Genomic DNA, 17,909 nt, shown 5'->3' on the forward strand with positions numbered 1-17,909 from the left:
GAAATAATAGAAATACATCTATTTGCACCCTTTTTTAACCCCTCATCTCCCAAGAAGCCTAACAATGAAATTTGGTATATTAAACCCATGTGCATATTGGAACTTAAGAACAGAAGTTTAGCAAAGAACTCTACCATAGTTACAAGTATCAGAGTGGTATAATTACAACAATCACATAGTGTTTAAACACAAAATATCTTTGTTCCCCCTAGAGACTTCAGATGCACAAGAGCTTTATGCACAAGACTTGCAGTAATGCTTCATTAGTCCAACAGCACCCTCCAGATTGATACATCTCTTCCAACACATCAGATTAGTTTTTGCTGACCCACATGAAGCATGTCCTGAAACACTGAGAACTACCTCTCCCAATGAGAGTTCCGATAACATACTACTGCTAAACAGACGCCTAAAATATGTACCGACATTTATTATAAGTTTTTGATGCAATCTATTTCTTAAAGTACAATTATCTGCATTTTATGATTTAATATTGCCAGACTTCAAGTTCATACTTTACTCTTCTGACTCAATATCAACTAATCTTTCATCAATTCCCACGCATCATACAACATATTCCCACACCACTATCCTGATTAGTGTCACCAATAGTTATGTAATTGTAAGGGCACACATGCTGGTATAAACTTTTTTCTGTTTTATTTGAATCAAAAAGTGTGTATTCTTTTCATTTTTTACACATTCATTTTTATAGACTCCAAAATATAAAATGCTCTAGGTATATTAAGTTCTAGGAAAACTGTACAATAATTATATCCGAGAAAAGAACTGCACATCAATTATCCATACATAGCATATATGCATAGAAAAAGTCAAGGATGCATATACGCATAGAAAAAGTCAAGGACCCTGCTCGAGCAGGGGGGCTGGACTAGATGATCTTCAGAGGTCCCTTCCAACCTTAACGATTCGATGATTCTACACATATTTAAACACCATCAGGTACACAATTTTTTTCTATCCATTTGTGCCCCAGGGTTTTTGTTCATTTTAGGAAGCATTGAGCACTTTCAAAATTAAAGAATTAAGTAAAGCTATCTAATAGGACTTTGAATACAATAGTATTTCATTTCTCCAATTAAAAAAAAAAGGCAAACAAAAATCCAAATCAGTAAGCCATTGACAGTTGTGAGTTTTAATTCTCTTCCACTAGAGAATCTGCTTCTCTCTCCGAGTTTGCTTATCGGAAGGTGAAGAATTCAGTACAGAATCCATAGCTGGTAATGAACTGCTAAATTTGTCATTTAACAACTGAAAATATTCTTAACCAGTCAGTTTAACTGTGTTCAAAGCAAAAATCCTGATAAGACTGCCGTAAAGTACTATTGCTAATTGAAAAGAAATTGTTTGGGGGATTCTATGAGTGCCAACATGCTGGTGTTGCTATTTTAGAAACAAGAAAAGTTGATATATCAAGTTCATGGATAAGAGCTGCAACTATTCTAGATGATCAGTGTACAATATTTAAAAATCAACACTGCACCTAGAGTTTACTAATATTTTGATCAATCTGGACTACGGCAGTCACCACAATCATTTTCTTCCAAAAAGTTAAAATAAGCATCATCAGTAACCAGTGTTACTATTTTGCAGTATACAAGAAAATAAGCAAAAACTACACACTGCATAGAATACTTTTATATTTAAATTATACCTTCATTAGAGATGTTTAAGAATTGGAGGAAACTATACTATGCATAAGTGCTCCTAAAGTTTTCCCCAGCCTATAAACTTCCACATTGCATATATTCTCCAGGTGGCTACATACTAACCTTTCACCACTCCCAAAAGAGGTGGCGAGTTCTCTTGAGGGGTTCTGTCAGGTTCCTGGGGAGGTACAACCATAGCAAGCGTATGCACCGGTACACGTGGAACCTTAAAATAAAGCCACAGACACATACTCAGATAAAAACCTATTAAAAGGACTCAATCTTGAGGTGTTAATACAACATACTATTCTACAGACCACCTCCACTCCACTCTTCCCTAAACTGCATATGCCATGCCACCTCTAGATATAAGATGTTCTATACCATTTTATTGTGGGTAATATGCCAAAGTTAGCCCTGTTACTCCTTGCCTACCACCAAACTTATTTTGCAGGCAGCACTGGACAGAACCCCATGTCACATCAGCTTTCAAATCTGTAATCTGTTCAAAAATGCTGGACTGTGTAGGTTGTAACTCTGTTAACATCTTTAGGCTTTTAATCAACCAACTCAATTAGAAATCTATTTCTCAGGCTACTTGGGGAATTGTAAATTTATGCAATATATGTTTTTTTTCATGTAACAACTAGAATCAGTAACTACATTTGCAAGGTGCAGTCACAAGACTTTAGAATTGTTGAAACAAAATATTGAGCAAATGCAATCAAGAAAAATTCTTTTGACATGCTAGGTTTGAGACTAGCCTGTTTAAGGAGCAGAAAATGTAACAAAAATTTTACGTACTTTTTCGGACACTGCAGAAAATCAATACCAATCAACTTTCTAACTCTCTACCACTTCTAAATACACAGCTTTGCTCTTTACTTTCCACTGTATCTGTTTGCATCTAAAAAGCTTGAGAAGTTAACTGCAAGGGAATTGTCTCTTTATGACTGTTTAAAAAAAATTCCTTATGCCTTACCTGAGACTGATCCTGAGATGGTGGTGTGAGCTGAGACAAGTCTGCTGCAGGAACTGACAAAACATTATTTGGGTAATCCAGCAAGTAAGAAACAACATTTGTATGTCCTCCTTTTGCGGCTTCAATGAGCATTGTTGAGCCATCCTGAAGGGAAATTTTGGAAATAAAAGCCGTAAGATGAAATCTGCTGCCAGCTGCACCATGTAAAAAAAAATTGCACATTTACCAACTAATGGATTCAATCCACTATGTGGTTCTTCAGGTACAGCTAATAATTATGATAAATAAATAGGTAGTTGAGTACCTTCAGCCGATGAGTAGGATCTGCACCGTGTGCCAGAAGGAGCTCAACAACTGCCAGGTGGCCTCCCGCACATGCCAGTGACACCACCGTGTGGTCATTATTAGCTGTAGCCCTATTAACGTTGGCACCTATAAAAGGAATATCTCATTACAATATTAAACACGAGGAAATTCTTGGAGTATCAACAGATATGGTATTTCCTGGAACAAAGATAACATTTTCTCTTCTAGTTATCCTGATCTGTAACATGTCTCTGGAGTGAAAGCAAAACTAATGGTTTGTAGACAGATTCCCAGTCATCTTGTAAAGACAACGCAGTAATGATACAGTAACAGTGGGCCATAAAAGCGTAAGGAGAAAGAATGACCAAAGGACAACTTCTACAGTTTAGTCCTAAGCAGTAATCACCGTCAGTATATGGTGTTTCATTGTTTCAGATAGTATTTGAGGGGGGAGGAGGGGATCGCTTGTTTTTTTTTAAACAAACAAACTGAATATATGTGCCAGACTGCAAAGGTATTTATTAGTCTATACAACAGAGCAGAAAAGATAACAAGCAAAATCTTTTGTGATCTATTGTCCATGTATCAAACTAACTGAAATTCCAAAAACACACAACAGTTTAGCAAAGGCCCATATATACACACACAACATTAATTCAGAAAAAAGATCACAACTATTCAGAACTGCTCAGTGGCATTTTAAGTTGAAATCAGTACTTTACCTTTGCTAATAAGGAATTGCACAGTGCATAAGTGACCAGCTCTTGCAGCCTTCATTAGTGGGGTCCTCCCGCCTTCAGATTCATGCTCCTATCATAAAGGAGAGAAAACAGATGTTGCATAAGTGAGTAAAAACTGTATCATAGTTTCAGCTGTTGAAACATCTGCTGATGGGGCCAAAATTTCAGTCTCAATAGAAGACCTATCTCCTAAACTCACCGAGATTCAATATCATGGTAGTTTAAATACTGAAGCACACTATCAAAAACCATTAAGATTGTATCCGTACAATGCGATCACACAAGGAATTTTCCTGATGTGTGTCCATTTTTATTCTAGTGTCCATACACATGCAAAACACTAGAGATTGGTAACATCTCATTTCCTCCTGAAAAAAGGGACTAAATAATTAATGTAAGTATCATCCAGTGTCAAAGCATACAAGTAACTGATGTTTCAGGGTGACAGTTCTCACAACTGTCATATGCTGCATGCTAGATCTTTAAAATTGAAATGATGTCCAAAGTGTATAAAATAAGTATTTTAAAGAGATAAGGATCACCCATAATATGAAAGAATCATTTCTGGTGCCTTTTTTTTTTTTTTTGGTTGTCTGTATATCTTTTACGGCAGGTCAGAAAAAAAATCTCTAAAGAAAAGAACTAGAGAAAAAGCATTTAAGAGGACTGAAGAATGACTTGATCTTTGCTTATGATATGAGCAGAGAAAGGAACAAATGACAGAAAAGATTTCATTAATTAAAAAGAATTCTGAAAACYGGAGAGAGATGGTTGGATACTACTGCATTAAAGTTAGATGAAGAAAATCTGCCTGTTATGCAGACATGATTGATATTCAAAAGCATCCTGATTAATATATATCAACCTTCCCACTGCAACAAGGGGAGAGAATATCATCTTCTTGGGAGTGTTCATATTTGCAAGCCTCAAATCCAGTCTGATCAATAATGCATTAGGACTTTTTTTTTTTTTTTTTTTAGTTAAATACCTGTGAAGTCGAGCTCTAAATTCACTATTTAGTTCTGGAATCACATGTATATTTGACAGTGAAAATTAATATTTAGTACTGACAGAGGATGATATTGCTATTTACAAATATAGAGGACAAGAATGGACTTGGCAGAATAAGTTAACTCCTTCCAATATATTTCAGTATTCTTGAAAATTTTGCATTCGTCCCTATGTTAATCTTCCATTCAGTCAGCTGAGGAGGGAATTTCTGCCGATCTTGGAGACTGACCCTGCAAAGAAAGTCAACACTACAAATCACTCCTTCGCCATGACGGAGGTAACACTCTCCTATGGACCTGGGAAAGGCCAGAAGTACTCTGCTGCTGTCCCTTGTAAGAATATTGTTACTGTGCACTGCTTTAACACACAGGTTTGAACTCCATGGCGGTGCACTGACTCCTCAGCTTACTTGATAGAGAAGAAGAGAAAGCCAGTAATGCAGTCAGATAGGAAACATTACAGACTTGCTGCTGAAGTCAGCTAGTTGATTCTTTCAGAATAATTAGATCCCGCTCCCAGGCTGAATGTCTGCTTAGCTGTCGATAAATATATGCATGCTTTTGGCCTGTACGTCACAAACATTTGTAGGACATGTCAAAGTAATTTTAATATACAGCTTTATGCTATGCAAGAATTAGTAGCACACTCCTGACCTCTGATGCCTACTCTGGTATTTGGCATAACTTTTCCTTCCTCAGCTACTGCCAATAGATCATAAAAAGGTAGGTGTTGCTGCTAGTCTTATAAACAGTAAATCTCAGTAACGCAGACAAACAAAGCAAGCAAAAAACTATTAAACAACATTTCACTGACTGAGCAGGACCAGGACACTACTGCCCAAACAATTTCTAAAACGTTTCCTCAAAATTCCTATTGAAACAATAGCAAAGAGAGCAAACAGCAAAATTTATTTTAGCCCAGCTTAGCTGCGTTCAAGATAATGAAAGTTCATTCTATAGTACATACAAATGTAGAACTTCAAATGACCAGCAGAGCAAGGTACAACTATTTGCAACAAAATTCACCATTCTGAAGAGATCTCACTGTCAAAAACTTAAAATATGGATGTCAGGAAGTTTCCTTATTTAAACACTATGCAACTACCCTATCCAGCTCGATAAACTGTCACTTCATCAAGCAGGCACAACCTGATCCTCAGTTTATGCACTTCAAATACTTGCAGTACCATTTATATCCATCAGTCCAACCAAGCTAAACCATCTGTATGCTACCTGCTGTAGATCATCAAAAGTTATCCTATTTTGACAGCACTTTTCATATCAGAAGAAGCAGAAGTGTTACGCTTTATTTTAAAACGAAATTAGTTGTGTGACTTGAGCTCTCTACGCAGCCCTCTTAGAGGCAAGCAGACAGCATCAACTCAGGTTCTGCTGACTAATACCTAGAATAAATCAAAATAAGAAGTTAAGGCAGTCCAATGTCTTTGCCTACCAATCTTCTTCCTTTAACTTGAAGTGGCCAAAAGTTTCAAAAGATTTGTTTTCGAAGTTGCAGTAGACACTTAATCAAAATGAGGACAGAGAATGTGAATGCCATCCAACAGCATCCCCAATCAGTTTGGCAATGCACTTCTTGCTTATGTTAACAGAGCGTAAATGCAAATATTCATTTTATAATCACAACGAGAACTAGCAGAGAGTAGGCATCTCCAAAAAACCACCATCTCTCATGCTCCATTATCTACACTTTGAGACTCACCACAATGTCTTATGTTATCTCTTCACTATCTAAATCCTAATAAATCCTGTAATCAATATGATCAGGAAGAGATAAAGGGGAAAACTTCTACAAGGTTTGACCAGAAAAGTCATTTTCTAAGCATTTGGGTAATCTGCTCTCCTGCTAATTCTGTCTGGATAGAATAAATGCTTGAGAAGGATTAGGTCCAAGTTTGAGTAGCAGATAGGAAGGAAGAGGCAAATGGAAAAACTCCAACTCAAATAAGCGTTTACATTACCTGCACCTTTTTCACTGGGACTCAAAAGGGAGATGAGTGTCCAGTGAGCAGTTATTACCTCCCTCCCAGGCAAATCTATACCTCAGACAGCAGAGTAGAAGCAATAGCATCAAAAGAATTTTGAATGATCATTGATAACATTCTTTTATTCTTGATTCCAAGTCCTTCCAATATTAGCTACACTCTAAGTTTGTTTGTTTTGTTTTAACAGTTCTCTTTTAGAGGTCAAAAAAGTGTGTTACTGTTTCGCAAGAATTATTTATTGGGATATTTTTCTTGGGTTTGTTTCCAATGTCATATGTGCTGTTCAGAATTTTAGAACAAAACAAAGCAAAGGTCCAACACGTCTCTTGATTTTTTTTTTTTTTTTTTTTTTNTTTTTTTTAACAGGCCTCTCTGGTCCACAATAAGGCTCAGTTCCTCTGATTTACTTAACTGAAATCTCCAAATTTCTATTCTAAGTGAAACAATTTTTCAGGAAATTTCTGATGTAAGACAACAGTCAAATAAGTAAAATAGTTAACACTGTGCCACCTTCCCAGTTTAAGCTCCTATCAAAAGATGCAGCATTCTAACAGTCACCAACGTAGTTGTCCTAGATGCCTCTCCTGAGATGCACAGCAAATCAGTACTTCAGAGGTATCTAAAACTCAGCTAGATCTCTGGTTTAATGCAAATATCTGAAAAAGGGAAACATTATAAGAAGGGAGAGATGTACTAACAAGTTTAGCAAAGTTACTTGTGAAGTAGCTCCATGAGCTATCTTGCTGAATTTGTGAAGGATGAATTTTTTTTTAATGGGTTTTTTTTAAAAAAACCCAGTAGAAGGAAAAAAGCAGCACAAGGAAGACATTTCAAGTCTACACAGCAAATCTTTATACTTTAGAAGAAATCTAGATGCCTTAAAGCCACGCTTGTGATTAGCACATATTCTGAGGTTGCAGCTTACAAGCATCAAAGGTCAACCTCACCTGATGCTTGCCCGTCTCTATGCCCTCCAAAATAGTCTTCTTTAAGTCCTCCTGCTTGTCCTGCGGAAGGAAAAAGAAGAACTCACGGCTCTTATTCTACAAATAAATGTCATTCTTGGTCATGAAGACCTGGGTTGGAAACTTAAACTTATCAGCTCCACTAGCTGAAAGTTTAAGAACTCTGCTTTGCTGAAGTTAGATCAGAAAGCACAAAAGACCAAGCAAGGCAGATCTCACTCCTACTGTAAGCCATTCAGACTCATGAAGAGAACAAAGGTAATACACAGCAACTAGTTAAATACAAGATGACTTTTTGTTCACTACTGCCAAAAGATGGGGAATTCATTGTACTTCACACCATCTAAAGATTGCCAAATACAACAGCCAAAAGGTGTTAAGTACAAGAATTTAGTTTCAGGTGTCCTTACTACCTTTTCGCTTTATTGTATAAGGCTGATGGTCAAGTCTAAAAGACCTGGAATGCCCATCCTTTCCCCAGAGGTTCAAGAAATGGTACGGAAAAAACACAGCAACTTCTCAAATCCCTCACTATAAAGACAACAGAGATCTCCATCACAGTTTCATCCAAATTCATAATTACAGTACTGGCTACTTTTGTAGATGCTTAAATGCTGCCTTATATGCACACTTCATCAAGCATGCAGTGTGTCATGCACATAAAGGAAACAGTTTCTACTTAAGGAGACATGTTATTGTAAGGGATGTAAATTTGTGATCAGCCGAAGGCAAAGCAAAGACACCTTCAATGACAAAGAACCTGCCTGTAAAAATAGTTGCCTAAGTACAAGGGGAAGAGTCAGGAGGCAGTTGGGCATGCCCTTGTTTTTTAGAGTTGCACAGATGTCAGTTAGCTGGTTTTAGTCACTTAAGCAAAGCTGCACACAGAATTTCTACCAAAAGCTGCAGGAAGAGCAAGACAGTTTAAAGTGAAAACAGAATGACGACGCTGCCTTTACGCTTCTCTTCCATCCCTAAATTTCAGTATAAAAGCACCCATATTTTGGCAATGAAAAGGTACACTCCAATGCTAGATCAACTCTCCTGTGCGGCAGTCTTAAGTAAAGCTGCAGGAAAGCTCAGATTGGAAAGCCCCAGCTTACAGCTCTTTTCTGAGTACTTCCCCAGCTGAAAAAAAGCTGGGATCTTCTCACTGTCCAATGAAAAACAACAGCTCTTCGGTTTTCAGCTATGCTGAGACAGGCTAAGATGCAAGCACCTTGTCAAGAGCAGTCTTTCTTTCAAAAAGACAGGAATCTACACTATAATGCATTTTATCCAAGCCCAATTCTAGTTTAAAAGAGCAAGAGGCATCAAAACGCACCTTTACAGTTTAAAACTGTAAGCACCTTTAGCATATAGTTTAAAAGTTTGATATTACCTCTGATTAAATATTAGCAATTGTCTTGAAGTGCTTTATATTCCCTATCCTAATTCTTACGGGAATACACATGCACCATGCATGTCTTGTCTTCAGCTCAGAGCTCATATAAGGTAACCGCCAGCAGTCAGAAAAAGACCTGAGGCTTCTCATATAAAAAATACAAAACTCAACTTTGAGATCAGGCAAAGCTTTGTCACACTGGCAAGTATCTGTATTACTGAAATGCTTGTTATTTTTTTCTGGGGCTACTAAGTAACACCATTGCTTAGAGAAACTGCTTTAATCACTAAATTGCATTTCAGAGTTCCCATTTTCTGTATTTTACTACTAATAATGTCAAAATCTAAAGCTAAGTATGTATTTTGTCACCATTTATAACTCAGTACACAAGCATCGTTTTCCTTTGCTCCACTGACAGAAGGTCAGACTGTGGCACTGGAAGTCTGTAGTCCTGCTGGAGCCAAAGGAGCCAGAATGCCACTCATGCGTAGGTAGGACCACAGACTGAAGCCTTCAGAGGCGTCTTGTATTAAACACTTGGCAAAAGCAAGTACATTTCAAAATGCATGCACTAACGAGGCAAAGATCTAGGTGTAGACAAGCTAGTTCTGCTACAGAATTTGGCAGGTCAACTCTTTCCCTTTAAGGGTTTTGTATCTTCCAGGTCCATAAAGAACTCCACCAGAAGAACACTGAGATAATTTCTAACGTAATGAGCAAGACCTCATGAACAATTAGTCATAAGCAGATAAAAATTAAAAAAAAAAAAAAAAAAAAAAACAAAAAAAACATACACAAGTGAATAGCTCTCTAGCAAACAGGAAAAGGTGAAGTACTCTGACATTGCTCGCTTCTAGTAAAATTTGCCGTTACATAGTTTTAAGGGAAAATTAGCCACAAAGCAGGAAAAGTTAATTTCAGTTCTCCTGGTTCTTGTAAAGCCACTTACAAAGTGACTCTTCAGAAATCAAAAATGGAAAGATTACTCCGACTGAGTATTATCACCTAAATGGTGAAATGCTTAACTGAAGTCTTTGAGGAGCCAGAAGTAGTCCAGAATACAAAGTTTAATTAATTCTACAAGAAAAGCAAGGCACTCTCACCAAGGCAACTTCCCTAATGACTAACTTAGGGCTCAAGATTTTCACTGATGCTTGGACTGACTCATATGTGTGAAACTACAGCAGACAATCAGTCCTTGAAAAGCAAAAGTTCTCATTTTCCACCTCAATTTTTTTTTTTTAAAAAAAAAGAAAACAGACATGTCAATAATAATCCCTCTCAGTTCAAGCAAAACTGCACCAGGAACTACAGTCCCTTGCTAGAACTTTGGCTCAAGATCCTATTTTGAGATTGATAAAGCCTCGACTGGACACACAAGCAATATACAGAAATCAGTTCAGTAGGGGAGCTGGGTTAACTTTAGCAGAACTTGTAGACCAGTTTTTAACAAACAAGACTGGAAACTGCCTGACATCGCCTGCTCTCTGCTGGTTTCACTAACCCAGCATGAAAGATGCTTCTCTTCTGAACACAAAGACCACAACTCAAATCATGTTCAACCACGACCTCCTAGCAGCTGAAGAGAGATTTCAAAAGGCAAAGTATTTTTGAGATCTTAAAGCAAATGCTTTTCAGCTCATGAAATGAAGGCTCTATGAATCAGGAAGGAAATGAGAGAACCAATCATAACAGATCTAGACAGCCAGTATTTATTCTTCCTTCAATTCAGGAACACTTGGGGGATAAAGATGATAAACTTTCTTTCTTCACTCTATAATTACGGAGAAAAATCCTCAAGAACAGTGCACCTTGCCCTTATGGTCTGAAAGAAAAGAGAATATGCAGAAGTCTCATTGAACAATAAAGGCTTAGCAAAATTCAGCACTGGCTACACTTCTGCTGGTAAATAAAACAAAGCCACAGATCACTCACAGTGCTTATTCCTTAGCAGCCTCCCTGGCTGCTCTATTCCATGACTACCAGCAGTTCAGAATAACAGGGCAGGATTCAGGGAACAGCATGCAGCAGAGACCATTCCCAGTGGTCAGTATGGATAATATCGCATCAAATCCCTTTCTTTATCTCAAAGCCTTGCACTGGCAAGGATCTTCTCAGGACCTCATGCCACAACCCAAGGGTGTGCAGCATATACCCCCTGTTGATGCTATGAAAGTGCCACTCTGGTAAGATGCAACACAGCCCCCAGGAGACACTGAACACCACCACCATCATCCTAAATATAACCACAGCCTTACAAAAACAAGTGACATGGGGTATAGCCACAAGGGCACCGTGAAAAGCTCAAAGAGACCCCAGGCCCAGTGCTGCACAGCATGGACGTGGTCCATTTCAGCCTTCTCACTTTGCAGTCAGGGAACAGCCCTTGATGCTGTTTTATTATACAGGCATAGCCAACGCTTTCCTCAAGAAGGGCAGCTCCCTAACGAGGTAAAGCATTTTATTTCCAGCTTCTCATTGACTGTATTACCCCAAAGCTGGGTTCTGGGACACAATGGAAAAATCTCAGGGGAGATGAAGCTGTAGGATGAAAGAGGGAAGAATGAACAGCACAGAACCGAAGATGTACTTTCATTTGCTGTGGCTGAACAATGGAAGGACAGCAAAATTACCTAGACAAATAAAGACAGACAGACCAGCAGTTTAAGAGACTAGACTGGATCTGTATTCAATACCTTACTCCACCACAGACTTCCTGTGACAGCTTAGCCAAATCATCTAATCTCATTTAAATCACTAATGAAAATTGGTATCTAGGAGAACAGCCTCCTATGGTACCTCTGAAGAAGGTATTTCATACGCTTCAGAACAATTACAAATACAGCAAATTTGTTCAAAATGACTTAAAACTTTCAATAAAGCAAAGCAACACTGAGGTTTGAAATGAAACTATTCAAAACTGGAGGCATCTGCTGAAGCATCACTGCAGTTTTGCAGGTATTTTTTTTTGTCTTCGGTAGATTTCATAAGTTATGACATTCCTGTTTCTCAGTTTAAATGCCCTACCTAGGCAGGGCAAGAGACAATATGATATCTTACTATTTAAACATGATTATACCTGTATCACTTGGCCTTTAATACACATCCTCTCTTCCTCTGAAGAAAGAATTACTTAAGTTTAACTTGTATGTTATGGACTGTACATTTGCTTTTTAACTTAAAACTGTTACTTGCAACCAGAATTCAAAAAGAGGAGAAAAACTATACAGCAAAAGTCTTACTCTCATGTGCAAACCAATATTTCAACAATTATTTGATAGATTACAGCTAATAACTATTAACAGCAACTTTAGTTTGCTTACTATAACTTTCTTGTTCATTTTGACTGACAGTGTAATAAAACAAAGTAAAATAAAACTTCAGAAAGGTGTTAGCTTGCTCTTAACAGTACTGATGAGAACTAGATTCTAAAGGTTACAAACACTGCTGCACATAAACCACTCACATGTGAGTGGTGAGAGAAAAAATACTAAAAATCTAAGAATTGAAAGAGCTCATTAAGTAGTGGCAGGCCCTTCGTATAAAGAGCTTATGCATTCTAATTTATACTTCCTTGTCAACATTTCAGGCTTTGCTCCTCACTGTGGAGTACTCCATGGATTATTACCTTTTATCACTATGCACTTTTTTTTTCTTTAATTCCTTCCCCTGCTTGATAAAGACAAAAAAAAATCTATCACACCTATAGTACAGTGGTTCCTGGTTGGTACGTAATACTGAAGCTAACAAAGTGTAGAAGATGTGCCAAGAAATAACAGCAACTAACACAACCTTCCTCCCTCGTAGGAACCCATTATTAAGAACAAAAACTTAAAGAAAAAATATCCTCTTCTGATGTTGAGAGAGAAAAGCTTAAGTCCCTACATAAGAACTAATGCAGCCTAATAAAGGTATAGTCACTAAGAAGAGCAGAAATTCACCATAATAACACGAACTTGTTTATACTTACAAATATAAACCTCAAAAATAAGGCTTAAGTGAATTCCAGATCTGAGTTTAAGTAACTTAAAGAGGATGCTGAAAACTTTTAGGTTCAATGATAAACTTTCCTGGCATTTTTACCATTTCTCTAAAAGAAAAAAAAATGAACACTAGATAAAAGAAAGAGCTTACGTTACTGAACTGCAAAGACAGGAACTACTTCCTAAACCAGGCATAAGTATCCAAAGCATGCTCCTGAGCAACATGGAAGACTAAGGTATCATTTACTTTCAATTGTTTAAAAATCATACAGTTCTACTCCTATGGCTGATAAAGAAGTTTTATATCTCTTGCTGCATAGTATAAGTAAAAATAATTGCATTTAAAAAAAGTTATGGTTAGATGTATTGCAAAAAACAGACAAACATTGTGAAAGCAATATGCAAAAAACAAGAGCTGTAAGAAAGAAATGACTTCTAGCACAAAGAAAAGAGATCGTATTATGTTGGTCATATAAAAGGCATTTGCTTAGTTTAACATCTGAAAATGACAAAAGGAAAAGAATGTCAGACTTATAGTATTCAGAGATGAATAATGAGAAATAAGAGAGGTAGTAGCTGCTAGTACTAACACATTTTAAACACAGAGCAGTGAAGCAGATAAGTTTTCATCCACAAGAGTCTGAGAACAATAAACTGGCATAACAAAGGAATGCAGAATATACCCTTATAAGCATTAAAACTTATAGAACATACCAAAAGATAACCAATTGTCAAAAGTCTAAGCTGCAGCTAAAGTTTTCTCTTAATGGATCAAGTATTAGCCAATAAGAACATTTATACTTTCAGAACAAATGCTGCTTTCACATGTCTCTTCACACTCATACAAATCTTAATTCCTAAAAATCTTGTTCTTGCTCTCTAAGCATATACGCCTTAGCACTTTTTGATATTGAGGTTTGAAACAAAAGTATTTTGCCCACAAAATATAGCAGAAGTCTTACCAAATCAGCACCGGCTTGAAGCAATACATCTGCAACATCAGTATGTCCATTTTCACAGGCATAGGTCAAAGCTGTATCTCCTGTTGCCGTGGTGGCGTGAACATTAGCTCCTAGAAACGCAGCATTAATTATTTTTTATTGGACTCTGCCTTAAAGTACTTCATATCAGATGAATACAAAAGCAAGGGACTTTCAAGCCATGACAACAGCTACATCCTACGGACCAACAGTTTCCACAGCCAAGGGCATTGCTCTCATGGTAAAAATGCTCCAAAGAGAAGGGGTAAGCCAAGGCCTGGAAAAGTCATGACTGACAATCTAATTGGAAACCTATTCACTCACTTATTCCTACTTTCCCTGTACAGCAATGAAAATTTCAGTTATGACAAACAAAAATGAATCCAGACACTTGTCTAGACTATTCATTTGATAGGGAGCTGCATGCCAAGCAAAACCAGCTGAAAGCATTTTATTAGATAAGCATTAATACTATATGATCATACCTTTCTACAAGTTTCATCTCTTCCCTGCTCTTTAGAACTATTTTATATTAAAATAATGATGTGCTTCATATATGTCAGCTAAACRAAAACCATGCATGTCTCTTAATATCTAACATCATCATCTTCTACAAAAATGCCAATGTGATTAACCCTTTTCTTATTTTCAAAGCCTGAGATATATTTAGAGACTAACTGATGCCAAAACAAGGCTCCTCAATTAACTTTTTACACTATCAGTAGAACTGAAGTGCAAGCAGAGTTCCAAGTGAGCTGGCGACTGGTGTCACATGCTGGTATCATTGCAAAGACACACAGTTGTTACTGTCCCTCGATGAGCAATGAGCATTACTTTCTAGAATTACAAATCCAGCCACTTTTATATCTATTCACTTCATATTACAAGGAAAACTTCAAAAATGTAGCCCTCTCCTCCTTTCTCCCCCCCAACAGTTTCACTATAATTCATCTCTACCAGCTTCAAAACTGACAGATGAACACTGAAGTGTCATTTTGCCCTCAACTCCAGCAGATTATTTAACTTTATCCTACTTTAAAGAAAGTCAGTGCACTCCAGAATCTGTCTTGCACACTGTTTCCCAGGGCCTAATTCCTAAAGTACTGGTTATTCAGGGAGAGAATTTGTCTGCAGATAATAAGGCTCAGTCAAAACAGGAATAGCATATAAAAACAAGCATTGTCTGTATTAACATTTTGTCCTAAATGCAGTTAGCTGGAAACAATGTTCGTAACAAACAGTGATATTTTGCGGAGATGAAACAGAATCCAACGCTCTATAAGGCTCTTTCCTGTGTTAACGGTATCATACAATGCTATCATGAAATATACATATTTTTTCTTTTTAAGTCCATGAGAACAGAGTTTCTTGTTACAACACTACCATCAATATTTACTAAATCATACAGAGCAAATCATACTGCACTGTCTGTGGGTCTGATCACTCGTATTGTACACATACCTGCTGCCAGCAAGTATTTCACCAATTCAAGATGTCCTTCTTGAGCAGCTTCCATCAAAGGTGTTGAGCAACCGAGCTCTATATCAGCTCCTGCCTTAATAAGGAAGTCAGCTACTTCAGAAAACCCTCCACAACATGCCAGAGTAAGAGCAGTTTCCTGTGTTTCTTCTGTCTGTGCATTTATATTTGCCCCTAGAAAACAAAACAGCTGTTAATTTAACTGACCAGACACAGGGTGGGAAGGTGAATGCTTATCACCTCTGTAATTTAGGTGCTCTAGCTTGGTTTTGAAATTACAGCAGTAAGCAGTGACAACCACTTGCTAAATCATAAGAACTTGCACTCTACAAACACTGCATCCTTTTTAGTGAACACTAAAGAAATGAAACTTATTACTACATTATCTCACCTTGTGCCAGTAACAAGGCCACCATCTCTTCATGGCCTTCTCGAGCAGCTTCCATTAGAGGAGTGTAACCTTCATCATTAACTTCCTCCAGGTTCGCTCCTCTCTCTATCAGGAGAGCTGCTAGCTCTACGTGTCCACCACAAGCAGCCAGAGTGAGTGGAGACTCAAAGGAATCTGCAGGCATATTCACTTGAGCACCACTGTCTAAAAGCAAGCGAGCTACTTCTACGTGTCCATCCTACAAGGCAGGAGTGAAAACAAAAATCAGAAACATTAAATCATTAAATGCAGTAGTTACAGTTGCTATTGTATTATACCTGAAAATGATGATCTTCATTCGTTATGATGATTCCATTTATGACAATTATGGCAATGCTTGGATTAAACTGACATTTATATGTCCATCTCGACTTTGCCAAATTTAAATTGATTAAAACAAAGGCTAGTTTTGTTTTTTGGGGTTTTTCTTTCCCCTCTTTTTTTGGGACACTTGACTTAAATATTCAGCAGAACACTTGGGACACAAGAGTAATATAGACATCAAACAAGTACCATGAACAGACCCACTGCATGACTAACTCCCAAAATAAGTATTGGAAGAAAAATTTTCTTCATAATTGATTCACGGCTTCTACAGGCAAACAGCTCCAACAGACACATTCCAGATCCTGAGAAAGGTGCAGTAATTATGGAGAAACTGCAATAGGTTACAGTGAGGTAGGAAAAAGGAAGGGAAACGGGAATAAATCAAAAATGCATTGGGGTGAATGAATCTTTGCCATATAGGAAAGACAATGAGTATTGCCATATAAGTTCATTTGAGCCCTTTCAAAAAAAAAAAAAAAAAAAAAAAAAAACCACACAAATGTAGCTGTTCACTTCTCAGTAAACTCTATCTATATTGCTGGAAGTTGCTTGGAAGAGAATGTGTACCAAAAACTCATGTTTCACCTAAGACATGATTTGTAGAGAGCCACAATACCTTTGAGAAAGGGAAACATACAAAGAGGTTTTGACATTAGGAAAGAAGAAACACCTACATATGGCATCTCTCTCTCATGTAACTTACTCTAACTGAACCCAAATCTGTTGAAATGCAAACAAACACCTTTAAGAGGGGAAGTTCAATCATGAAAAGAATGCAATTGCTCAGTGAGATACACCAGTTCTGAGGGACTAATCAGAGAACGTTTAAGACCTGACCCTTCTTCAGCATACACACTTAGTAGGATAACCTAAGGTTGAAAAGGGAACTCTTGATGCCTTGCACATTCCAGATGTGTAGGTATTAGGTACATCTCCTTGGATGCACATTCCATTTATCATCCAAAGAAACACTGAGTTTTTCTGGAAGGAAAAAACTGAGCCAACCACGATGGTTTGGTAATGCTAGCATAGCTTTGTTCCCTGATGCAGTGGCTCTCCAGTGATTTGACAGTTAACCTGGATCCTTCAACTAGTCCCAACATGTGTTGACCAGACAGTTTTAGTGAAGTAAAAGAGTATTTCCTCCACACAAAGACATATGAAAGCCCAACTACAAAGGCGAAAAGCAGATGCATTTATGTTAATTTATTGATGAAAATCTAAATACAGTTGGGTAACCTTAATGGGCAGAAAATATATTAAAGCACTTCTCCTTCCCATGCTAGAGCCAGATTTGTCTGGGCTAGGGCACAGATACCTAGTAGTGATCCAAAAGTGGATTTCTCAGTCATATTATAGATTAATTGAAAAAATTTGAGAACTCATTTTTTAAGAACAGCATCTTCAAGCAAACTTCTCCCTTCTGACCACATCAGAATTGTGAGACAGTAACTCAACAGCTGTAGGAAAGAGGTAAGTGGAATATCAGACAGGCAAGTCCTGCCAAAGCTTTTTTCAGCTGACTGTGAAGCAGGTAGTGTATAACCTGAGACTTGACAATACCCATGTCTGTAAATTAGACACGCAGGCTGTTGTTCTTTGAGAACTAGCTAAAAGCCAACAAGGTTATCCAATTAAATTTCTTATTTT

At 37.4% G+C, this 17,909-nt stretch overlaps 1 protein-coding gene across 1 annotated transcript in view; it reads right to left on the reverse strand.

The window, feature by feature from the left end:
- The window catches only part of ANKHD1 (ankyrin repeat and KH domain containing 1), a gene marked incomplete at its 5' end in the record, with an annotated part of 121,441 nt that overhangs the window by 48,466 nt on the left and 55,066 nt on the right, over nt 1-17,909 (reverse strand). The window contains 8 exons of the mRNA XM_085307713.1: nt 1,794-1,896; nt 2,653-2,796; nt 2,957-3,084; nt 3,681-3,768; nt 7,659-7,718; nt 14,006-14,115; nt 15,485-15,676; nt 15,894-16,131. Coding sequence (XP_085163839.1) covers nt 1,794-1,896; nt 2,653-2,796; nt 2,957-3,084; nt 3,681-3,768; nt 7,659-7,718; nt 14,006-14,115; nt 15,485-15,676; nt 15,894-16,131 — 1,063 coding nt within the window. The remainder of the gene's footprint in view (nt 1-1,793; nt 1,897-2,652; nt 2,797-2,956; nt 3,085-3,680; nt 3,769-7,658; nt 7,719-14,005; nt 14,116-15,484; nt 15,677-15,893; nt 16,132-17,909) is intronic.

Source organism: Rhea americana, unplaced genomic scaffold (assembly GCF_003343005.1).
Source record: "Rhea americana isolate MKP2758 unplaced genomic scaffold, rheAme1 scaffold_262, whole genome shotgun sequence".
Taxonomy (NCBI): Eukaryota; Metazoa; Chordata; class Aves; order Rheiformes; family Rheidae; genus Rhea; species Rhea americana.